The sequence below is a fragment of the Primulina eburnea genome, chromosome 7, assembly GCF_022965805.1.
Source record: "Primulina eburnea isolate SZY01 chromosome 7, ASM2296580v1, whole genome shotgun sequence".
Taxonomy (NCBI): domain Eukaryota; kingdom Viridiplantae; phylum Streptophyta; class Magnoliopsida; order Lamiales; family Gesneriaceae; genus Primulina; species Primulina eburnea.
The window spans coordinates 8401819-8413269 of record NC_133107.1 but is presented as its reverse complement, the minus strand read 5'-3'; the positions used below and the strand labels follow the sequence as shown (position 1 = coordinate 8413269).

General features: G+C 37.6%; 1 protein-coding gene across 14 annotated transcripts; it reads left to right on the top strand.

Moving 5' to 3' along the window:
• The first annotated feature begins 330 nt into the window (after window positions 1-330).
• Window positions 331-7041, top strand: LOC140837125 (uncharacterized). 14 transcript variants are annotated; one of them, XM_073203159.1, is made up of 13 exons: window positions 331-785; window positions 1600-1654; window positions 2226-2654; window positions 3034-3204; window positions 3292-3413; window positions 3493-3690; window positions 3764-3961; window positions 4496-4567; window positions 4641-4707; window positions 4804-5884; window positions 5956-6015; window positions 6454-6525; window positions 6678-7041. In XM_073203159.1, the coding sequence occupies exons 1-13, from the start codon at window positions 426-428 to the stop codon at window positions 6754-6756; spliced, it is 2964 nt and encodes a 987-aa protein (XP_073059260.1). In that variant the 5' UTR covers window positions 331-425; the 3' UTR covers window positions 6757-7041. The 14 variants fall into 14 exon arrangements, 11 of the variants coding, with proteins under 11 accessions (XP_073059260.1, XP_073059252.1, XP_073059261.1 ...); XR_012119223.1 differs by having other exon boundaries at window positions 3034-3413; window positions 6454-6689; window positions 6732-7041; XR_012119222.1 differs by having other exon boundaries at window positions 3034-3413; window positions 6454-6695; window positions 6732-7041.
• Window positions 7042-11451: the final 4410 nt, after the last annotated feature.

Sequence of the window (11451 nt, the reverse complement as noted above, 5' to 3'; positions counted from 1 at the left end):
TGTTTCACGGGTCGTATTTTGTGAGACGAGTCTCTTATTTGGTCATCCATGAAAAAATATTACTTTTTATGGTAAGAGTATTACTTTTTGTTATGAATATCGGTATGATTGACCCGTATTAGTGAGACCGTCTCATAAACCTACTCTACATTTAAACTCCTTCATAAATAAAAAAAAGAATTTAGAAATTAAATTTATTACGTCAGAGTTAAATTAATTAAAAATATGATATCTAAATTATTTTATTTTATTAATTCAAATAAAATTTATTTTTCATCATAATATTTATTTGTGATATTAATTCTTAAGATTTTAAAAAATTTATTTATTTATTTTCCATTTCCATTCGAGAAGGTCCTCTGAATTAACATGAGATTCGCCCGACCATAAACCCTAAACCCAATCGGATTTCGACCAAAATCGGCATGGACCATCAGCAGTCTCACGGCTATATTATGCAGCCTCCGCCTCCACATCACACGCCGCCGTCCGCGGCGGATCCATATCAAAGGCCGCCTCCACCCCCTCCGGCGCAGCACGGTCACCCGTGGCCCTACTCCACCCCTCAATTTCAATTCCAAGTCCAGCACTCCCCCTCTCCCCCACCTACACAGTGGGGGGCGCCGCAGTCTCACTCCTCCGATCACGCGCAGTACCTTCACCCTCCTCCTCCGCCACCTCCTTACTCTGGCCATCAGCCTCCCCCGTATCCCTCGCACTCTCATTACCCTCAATCGCATCCTCTACCGCCTAGACCGCCTCATGCCCCCCAATCTTACACTCAGGTATTTGTTCTTGTAATTCGTGAGTTTTCAGTTCACTGGAAACCCTGAAATTATTGTGTTGTTAGGTTTTGTAATGATTTAGCTTGCTAGGGAGGAGGACGGATGGTGAATTGACCTAGTTTTTTTGAAATGAGTCAATTACAAATAAATTGTTTCGCTAGTGTAGTTGATTTTTTCATTTAAGCTTTGAAGGTATTGTTCCCTGCAGCTAAAGAATATTAGATTAACGCTATATGACTGACTATTGCATAATGTAACTGGAAACAGTAAGATGGTATGTGTGGATTAATTTTCTGCAGTCGAGTTTGTGTCACATTCAATGCAAAAGATCATGATTTTTTTCATTAAATAATGTTTTAGAAAATGCTTCCATCGATCTACTTGCTGATTACTAGCTTAACATTAAAAAATCTTTATCATGATTTGTATACCTGTAATTGCTTGAAGCCTGTTATTGAACTGAACTTTTTATAACCTGGAATCAACCTCAGTTAACCTTTTGGACATCAACTTTGTTTATATTTGAGAAAAGTTGACTTCTTATAATTATTTTGGTTGTTTGTATTTGAAATTTTTTGTTATACAAATCATTATTCGGGGCCTTTTAGGCCATTTACATAGAAACTATCGTAAAGGTTATGTCTTTCATGCAGACTTGTGGTTGATGTATAATGTGCATTTGTTGTATCTTAATTATTATGGAGTCTGTCATGGTTAATAATTTTGTTGATGAATTAAATTTAGCTTGTGTAGAGACTCTTGGGGTTAGTATTTTTGGATTGGTAACTTAAGATTGATAAATTTACTACTGCAGGATTTGGGAAATGGCAGCTGGAGTCATCACCAGGGTTGGGACTACTCGAATCAGTGTATAAATTTCTACTTTTTTCTTGGAGATTGTCATTCTTGTTTTTTTTATTATTTTAAGTTTATTAGTATTTCTTTGTATAATACATCATGGTTTTCTGTCTATGTAGTTCAAAAAAAAATTATTTGGCAATATATGGACATAAGGCAAATCTGTTCGGATATTAATTGAGTTTAATATCAACTATGGTAAATAATTTGTTGCTTCACAGCCTCCTTTGATGCTTGATGAATTTGATTTAGTGGAATAGGTTTTCACTCTTCTCATAATTTGACTTATTTCAAAGGCGTCTAAAGAAGTTCTTTAGTCGCCTTTCTCAAGCATCTCTGCAACCTCACTTATAACTGAGTATGTGGTTTTGTATCTTGGCTGCAGAAGCTCATTGTTAATCTTGAGGTCGTAAAATGTTTTGATTGACTTATTTTATTTTTTAAAGAAGTTATTGTTACAGACTTACAGTTCCTTTTCCTCTTGAATGCGTTTAATTATGACTAGCTTGAAGCTGTCAGGCTGTCACTTCATATTCTTTTTTAAGAATTTATTCTGGATTTGCATTGGTTTTGGACCTGCAGCGAACAGTAATGAACAAGACTGGGCAGAAAAAGCCAGAGCATGGGCAGTTGCGAAAGCCGCAGCAGACAATCAGTATTCTGTACCTGTTGGAAGACCAGAAGAGCAGAACTATTTCCACGATCAATATCCACAATCCATTAATCCTCAATTTCAAAGTGTACATGTGCCGATGGAGCAAGCCTCGAGCTATCAACAATATCCAGTTGGAGTGGGACCTTCAAATAGGACAGGACCGGGTCAGTTGCAGGAGTCTCAGCATATCACCTCAGGGCAATCATCTTATACTGTGGATTTGCATGTCCCGTATGCAGCAAGAGATGGAAACCTGATGGGAAATTCATGTGAACCAACCCATCCACAAGAGAATTCATCTTTAAGTTCATTGCCCTATCAGCAGGAGGTACCTTCTAGTTATTCTTCTGTCTCAGGTAAAACTTTTCTGTGTGTACTGACACTAAATTTGAATCTTTTACTCAACAACATATTCCGTTTTGCATGATTATGCGGAACCCATCCCACCTGAATATCTGGTTTGGTCGAAGAGTTTGCTTCAAAGAGGGCATCTAGTGAAGCAGATTAGCGCTCTAATTTGGTTTCAAAATTGATTATATTTTGGTCATAGAATTGATAAGGCTGAAGTTTTGTGTGTGTTACAAATGGAACTGAAGTTCTCTCAGACTAAATCAAATTTTGTTTCTGTAAAGTTGTCAAACCATGACAACAATTTTGATGCAAGAAATTATGAAGTTAGAATTACGGCATATTATGGCATGTGAGTCTTTTCATGACCCATGTTCTTTATTGCAGGTAACGAAGGTGCTGGAGATAGATATGAACATTTCAATAGCTCTTCATCTATGCATGTTGCGTCTGTGCCACATAATCATGTTCAGCCACTGCCACCTGCAGTCGGTCGGACTGGATGGGCAGAGGAGCACCATCACTTACTTTCTAGCAAACCAAATGAGTCTGTAATTGGTATGAGTGATCAGCCATTGAACTTTTCACATCATTTTAATCGCAACTTGGACCAAAATATGCAACCCGATTCTACTCATCCATCAGGCGGCCCAGTCAGAGTTCTGGATCCTATGGTGTCTATGTCGTCAAATTATGCTTGGACTCCCTCGTCATCATCTGGAATTGTTCATCCTCCCATGCCTCCCACAATCTCACCACGGGCACAGGTTTTGAATTCAATATGTGCATATCTTTTGTAGTTCAATATCATTTGTTTCCATCTTTGACCCGCTTCATTGTTTTTAGGTTGATCACCCAGTAGCTATGCCTTCTCCAGCTTCTGGACATTCTGCACCAATTTTTCCTACTGGGCATGGTTTTCAGCCTCCCGCCTCATTGATTGCTGCATCTTTTGGTGCTGGCTCTGGTGTTGTCTCACATCCTACTACATCTTTCTCGGTAGATGCTTATGGTGTTCCTGGCATTTCTGAGCGTCCTAAAAAGGTAATTTTGTCTTATTAACGGCTTTGAATTTGGACATTACCAGGCATGCATATGAAATTTTTTTGAATTTCAGGCCTCTGTACCTAATTGGCTTAGGGAGGAAATAATAAAAAATAAAGCTGTTATCACAAGTTCTGTTCCAATGCTTCCTCAAGAGGATTTACCATCCATTGAAGGAGATGTGAGCGATACGTTTTCTCAGAAGATTGACAATTCAGATAGTAAAAGCATTGATTCTTCTCGGTCAGCGGAAGATGACGATGAGGATGAGGTTATTATCCATTTTCGCTCTTGTAATTTTTTAAGGACTAATAGTCAAGAGAAATGTTCACTTGTTTTGATGCGGCAGTCGTTAAAAGTTGTATAATTATCTCTTCCGAATCACATGTTTTATCGTCTTGTAGCTGAAAATTTTGAGACGTTTTTTTTGTAGTTTAACATTCCAGACCATTCATTTAGCATTTTCAGTAATTAACATTCCAGACCATTCATTTAGCTTTTTCAGTTCACTCTTTTTCTCCTCCTAAATCTATTTTAAGGGTTTGTCTTCGAGTATACTTTGTGGTTTCGGAGTACGATTTTGTCGTCAAATATCTTTTCTTGTTTTGTTGAGTTCAGTTATTCAATTTTAACCACATTTCTTGATTTTCATTTTTTTTCCCTGAGCCTTGTGTCTAGTGTATTATTTATATCTTTTCCTGTTCCTTTTGTAGTTGCTTTTGGTATTTTCTATTTTCTGTTTCTTTTTCTGGCTCATGGTGACAATTTTTCCATACTATGTGCTGACTGCGTTCACTCATTGTAGGATGTCGAAGCTGCCAGAAATGCAGCTATCAACAAAGAAATAAAGCGTGTTTTAACTGAAGTTCTTTTGAAGGTTGCAGCCGATCAAATATGTCTAAACTTCTTGCTAGACTTGTTTAGATGTTTTGACTATAATTCTCTGGCAGGTCACTGATGAACTTTTTGACGAAATCGCAACCAAAGTTCTTAATGAAGATGATCTCTCTGTTGAAGGTGACTGCCTTTGTTTGTTCTCAGTATTTTTCTTTTGTTTTCGTATGTGTTTGGGTTGCCAACAGTCTTGTCTTATTTTGTCTCCTTTTTTTGTAGTTGTACAAAATTCAGATATGTCAAATCATTGCTTGTTACCATCTACACCAACTATTTCGACATCCGCGGCCTTTGCAAAAGTTCTAATTCCGGCCAAGAATATGAATATTAATTCTGAGGATGGTAGTGAAAAATCTTCCTCTGGCTCTGCTGGAGATGTTCTAGGTCTTGGTAGTTATGCCTCAGATGAGGATGATGATGAGATCCAGATTTCTGGCAAGCTGAACTCAAAGGAAAGCTCCACAAATCAGCAATCATCCCTGAACGAGGTTTTGGAAGATGCTCGTTCCAGGAAAAAAATAGAAGAGCATGGATTGGAGAACACTGGCAGAGAGACTCCAATGATTTCCATGGATAATGTAAGTGCTGCAGATATGTGTGTGAAAGATGATAGGGCAGTTAGGAAGTTATCTTCTAGTGACACCCTGCGGTCCTCGAAGAAAGCATCTCGTGAAGATGAGATGCATCATGGATCTGATATTTCCATGCCAAACAAATCTATAACCGAGAAGGCTGTGGAAAGACCAGATGGAAATTTAGATGCTAGAAAATCAAGTGACAGTTCCAGAGTCCAAAAATCTGGTAATAGGTCTGAAAAGAATGATATGCATGGAAACAAAAGGAACTTGGTTGAAAAAGACCGCACGGTGCCCGAATATGCCAAAGAAACGGTGGATAAGAAGGGAGATGAAAATCACCGGAGGCATGAAGAGAGGCATGCACGAACGGAAAGGGAGTATTATAATGGTTCAAAAGACAAAGGAAAGGAAAAAAGTAGAAACGGGGAAAGAGCACAGGATCCTGAAGCAAGGAAACGGCCTTCTCCTTCTGAGGGGAAGGAGGGAAAATCCGACACAAGAGGGGACAAAAGGAAAAGTTCTAAAGAAAGCAGTGATGATAAAAGACACGATAAAACAAGAGAGGAGAAAAGGGAAAGATCTTGGTATAAAAATGGAAGTGGCGCTAGCAAGCATAAACCACACAGGTCTTCTTCTGTTGGTAGTAGGGACTCTGACAAGGATAACTTGATTGCTGGCCGTTCAAACGATTCAAGCGATGAGTCCTCAGATGCTTTGAAAAGGTGTGCTGTAACATCAAATATGTTGTATTCAGTTCTCTGATTTTCCTTAAAATTTTAAATTCAATGGGCAGCAGGAAATCGCGTCATTCTAAAAGGCATAGATCTCCATCGCCCACCAGGTCCAGAAAAAGGTACTTCTCTTCGCTCTAATTGGGTTCAACATTTCTCTCCCTTCTAAGCATGTGGAGGAAACGGTGCCCATGCATATACTCGTAAAACTCCTTTTTTTTAACATCTGTTATTTTGGTTTGCAATTGTGTTTTCTATATTCCACAGCCAGCGTAATCCTGAGAAAAATGGTAGAAAGACCTTTTCAACTGAATATGATGTCTCTTGCTGGTGAAGAGATTTTATTCATCTTAATATCATGCAGTGAAATTGTGTGGTTACATAGCATCTTTATTGACATATAGCTGTTAGGAGTATTTTATAATTATTATCCTATCCAGACGAAGGTTTAATCATGCCAGCAGGTCAATTTTAAAGCGTGGATGCTCATAACGCTGTGAAATCACACGGGCAACTTTAGACTTGTACTCACTTTTTAGCATGTAACATTTTTCTTTTAGACAAGTTTCGCGGTCTCCTAGCAAGCACTCTAAGCGCAGGCATACTCACTACTCTTCTCTTGAGAATACCAGGTATTTTACTTGCCTCCTTAAATTAAATCAGTTGTTATTTTAGATTCTCCATCCATCAACACATCGAATGCGACTCAGGTGAAAAAAAGGGGGAATGTTTTACATTATGACATTTTATGTTGCATGATTACGAACCTGTTGATCACTTTCAGGTCAAGGTCAAGGTCAAGGTCAAGGTCAAGGTCAAGGTCAAGGTCAAGGTCAAGATCGCCAGTACGCAGGAGACGATAACAAGAAAGGATGCATTGAAGCAGTTGGAACTTGGACAAGTCGATATATCGTCTCAAGGGGCCCCTCGATTGAACTTGTTACGTTGGAGAAACTCGCAATCCATCCTGCTGATTAAAAAATCACTACACATCGAAGCTGTATGTTGTTGCATGATAAAAAGCATATATGTTGTGTTATGTTAAATTATGTTGGCTTCTATTTTGTTTTAGTTGGCACTCGAACACATCGATCTTAATGGTTACCGCAGAACTCTGTTTAAATTAAATAATAAATTCAATCAGATCTCTATTGTTCCATTTCTTTTCCATTGCTCGTTCCTTGTATAGATAATAGATTATCAGACAAGAATAAGCAGTAGGGACGAGGATTGTGGTGGTCATTGTGCGACAATATTAACAATAGGATTGTGTTTAAAGATGTCTCATTAGTAATGTTACGACTTCAAATGGGTAGATGAATCCTTTTGTATGTTTGATCTTGCAAAAACTTGGTTATTAACGTCATGGTGAGAAAATCGAGAAACTTTTTAACCAACCTAAACTTCGAAATCATCATTGATTCAGATGGGATGACTATAAAAAAAACACATACAGACATGCTCCCAACAAAAGACAACTGACTAATTTTGCACGAGTCATCTGGAGTGAATTTGGGAACAAAATAAACTTTTGGAGATGTGCTCGTGTTTAAGGTCGGGTTCGGTGCTCGGAGATGTTTCCAAGAAAGAAGAATCAAAGGAGGAAACCGTCTCATTCAGTGAGAGCACACAATCGAAGCATACTGTCGTGCGAATAGTCCATGCGGGTGGGCGCGTAGAGATGTACCAAAATCCCCTTCCAGCATCTAAACTGACTGAGAGATATCCAGGTATGTGTGTGACCAAGCCTCAAGTTTTCAAACGTCCCCACGAATCCATATTATTTGGTGACGATATGCTGTTACCTGGAAACAAATATTTCATCGTTCGATCATCCACTGTTGAAAAGTTGAAACGTAGACATTCGAGGAGCAATGCAAGAAGCAATCCGACAACAACGTTAAGTGGGGAAGAGTTAGATGACTGTTCTGTGGAAACTGTTACTTGTGCTAGTGATTTCTTTGTCTTTGATGATCAGTGCACTGCCGGTTCCGTGGTGAAGAAAGCAGGAAAAGAGAAGAAGAGGCAGCAATTTGTGCCACCCATTCAGAGGATTAAGCAGTGGAAGGAACCTGATTGGGAGCCAAGTTTAGTATCCATTAAAGAGCTATCTCAATGAATTCGTCTATCATTTGGATTAGATATTTCGCGAACTAATCAGCATTGGATCATTAAATATGCGTCAAACCGGGCGAAGTTTGTGTTGGATATGAGCACACAATGCATCACATTGTGCTAGTTTTTTGTGTCTTTTTTAAAAATATCGTCAAACCGGGCGAAGTTTGTGTTGGATATAAGCACACAATGCATCACATTGTGCTAGTCTTTTTGTGTCTATTTTAAAAATATCGCTATGTTTGAGTTTGCTAACAAACCATGGCGGCGTTTCGTTACGAAGATTTGGTTAAGAGCACAGTCTTCTGATTTAGTTTCGTGATTTATGGCGTATTACAAAAATTGTGGTCTAAAATCCATTTGATAAATAGCGTATTTATTTTCTTTTTTCCAATCAGATGTCTTTTCAAATTAAACTTTTTTAATTGCTATTAGGAACAGGTCTTGTCTTATTTTTTTAAAAGAGAATAAAATAGGTGTTCTCTGTGACAAAAACTTGTATGAGACGGTCTCACATGTCGTATTTTGTGAGACGGATCTCTTATTTGAGTCATCCATAAAAAATATTACTTTTTATGCTAAGAGTATTACTTTTTATTCTGAATATTGATAGAGTTGACTCGTCTCACAGATAAAGATTCGTGAGACCGTCTCACAAGAGACCTACTCGTTCTCTGTTAGGTAGAGAAGTTAGAAATATAATGATTTCGGATCCCAAAAAAAATTATGATTTTTGGAATAAATTAGTAAATTTTAGTTTCTATATATATATATATATATATATATATATATATATATATATATATATATATATATATATATATATATATATATATAGCAATTTTATTTTGTAATATATTTTAAAGAAATTTAGTAAAATATGAAATGTAAACTAGTAAATTTAGTAGGTAAAATTAAATTATAAAACAACCCAATTTTTAGAAAATAAAATAAAAGCAAAATCCCTCCGCCACATATAGAAATGTCAAAACGGTTCCGTCCGACTTATTTATCCCAACTCACCTTAGCTCGCCAAATTTGCAGGTTGGAAAAACCCAATCCATCCAACTTAAGTTGCGCTTTAGACTAATCAACCTGCCAAAAATTCTAAAAAACATATAAAGATATATTAGTCAAATAATTCAATAATTAATATAATTAACATAAGAAATCAAGATTGCCTAAAATGTAACAAAATTTAAAAACTAAATAAATGATATTCAATTCTTCAAAATTCATCAACCATTATATTATTTCATTATATTGTCACGCCCCGAGTCCGGGCCCGTGCCTACGTGACTGCACAATGAACCTCTATAGCAACTACTTCGTATTCGTCATCGTTTTGCGATAATAATTAATCGAAGTTGCTATAGAATTCCATTGTAGCTCATTATAATTCATTTTAAATATTTAATTTTTAAGATGTAGGACAAGGAGTATCTCAATCACCTCTCCTTCAAAACGCGACGTCCTCGTCGCGGCCTGACCACTCGATCCACCAGCGCCGAGAATCTTGAGGTGACTCCTACATGTTCAAGAGGTGGCTCCTGTCATGTTGCACTTTGTTCCACATGCTCAAGAGGTGGCTCTCATGCACGTAACACTTTACCCCGCATAGTACTTATTTCTCAGTGTTCCATGTCAGTGACCGGCTCTGATACCATTCTGTAACGTCTCGAGCCCGGGCTCACGCCTACGTGACTGCACAGTAGTCCCATATAACAACTACTTCGTATTCATCATCGCTTTTCGAAAATGATTAATCCAAGTTGCTATAGAAGTCTATTGGGACATGCACTTATCATCTGGATTTACCCCAGTCCTTGTTTGGTATCCACGATGTTTTCCATGTTTCTATGTTGCGTAAGTATGAGCCTGATCCGTCTCATGTGATTCAGTCTGATTAGGTTGAACTCGACCCTTCTCTATCGTATACTGAGTATCCTGTTAGTATCTTGGATCGTAAAGATAAAGTTTTACGCAATAAAGTTATACCATTTGTACGTGTTTTGTGGTCGAGGTATGGGGTAGAAGAATCAACATGGGAAACAGAAGAGAAGATGAGAGTATCTTATCCATATTTGTTTGATTCTTAATATTGTATTGTTGATTTTGTATCGTGTGTAAGATGTATGTGTATAAACAGAAATTTCGATGACGAAATCTGTTATAACATTCATGTTGAGTCCTATCATTCTTGTTAGCCCATTGTTGATACCCGTTGTTATCTGGCATTGTTGTTTATCTCGGGATCATTGTGTGGCTGATAGGCCTATACACGTGAGACCGTAGATGTGATTGAACAATCCCGTGGTTAGTGCAGCCTTTTGAGGTGAGCACTGGGATTGTGTCATCTAGTTCGTTTTGTTGTGCCATCCTATTATATCGTATCAGCTGTATGGAGGTCGAGTCAGGGGTGTTATTCAGCACAGCTTGGCATACCTCGCATACTTGGCAGGACGGTTTAGCTACATGACGATGTAGCTCCCCATGTGTTGTTGCTCGAGCATTATTCCAGTTGTTATCGTACAGTTCGTTGGCTCCTGTCATCCCGATAATTCGTTGAGCTTTTCATGCATTGCATATCACATTGCCTTTCATGCATTGCATATCACATTTCATTATATGATTATGCATGATTTATGTTATTGTTGGACTGTTTCATACCAGAATCCTAACCTCAATTGTTTACTGAGGGGGCTATTGTGGTTGCTATTGGGCACCATGGTAGATCTCCCGAGTCGTTTTGCAGCATCACGCCGATGTTCCGCCAGTGGAGCTCGGGATTGAGGTTGGATTGCTTGGTTTTGGTTCGTTGGAGTCTCCCAGCTAGTCTTTTTGGTTGTCTTGGTTGGAGTTGTGTCAGTTCTGTGTTGTATTTTATTTGCCGGGGAGATGCCCCGAGTATCTGTATGGGTGATTGACGTGTTATTATTTTGTTGGATTAGTCTTAGTATATTTTAAAAGCTTGTCGGCTTAGTTGAATTGGTGTTTGAGAATTGTTGATGTGTGCCTGGCAAGTATTTGCATGTGACTGTATATGTTTATCGCAGCGTCAGTTTTGAGTCATTTTATTATTTTCTGATGTTTGAGTTTTTCGGGATGTCCTATTTACGGGGAGGTCATGCCGAAATGTTTCTAGGCTCTGATGTCCGTTTTAAATTATTTAAACCATTTCCGCTGCAAATCTAAATCAAACCATTATTGTTTGATCATTAATTGTCATTAGAGTAAATGGACCTCACAACTTTTTTTATTATACAAATCCTGATATTAATAATAAAAATTCATTTTCTTTATTTTCTAAAATTATCTTTATATACAATAATTATTCCCGTTATAATTAATGATATATTATTTTAATCAATAATTTAATTATAGTTTCATCATTAATTATAATTATATTAATCAGTAATTTTATTATTCAATAATTTCTTATT

What these genes read in the sequence shown, in the direction of transcription:
- LOC140837125 (XM_073203149.1), top strand. Translation starts at nt 426, where the DNA reads ATGGACCATCAGCAGTCTCACGGCTATATTATGCAGCCTCCGCCTCCA. An exon ending in TTTCTGAGCGTCCTAAAAAG is followed by an intron (nt 3,691 to 3,763) that starts GTAATTTTGTCT and finishes TTTGAATTTCAG; the next exon opens with GCCTCTGTACCTAATTGGCT. An exon ending in TAACTGAAGTTCTTTTGAAG is followed by an intron (nt 4,568 to 4,640) that starts GTTGCAGCCGAT and finishes ATTCTCTGGCAG; the next exon opens with GTCACTGATGAACTTTTTGA.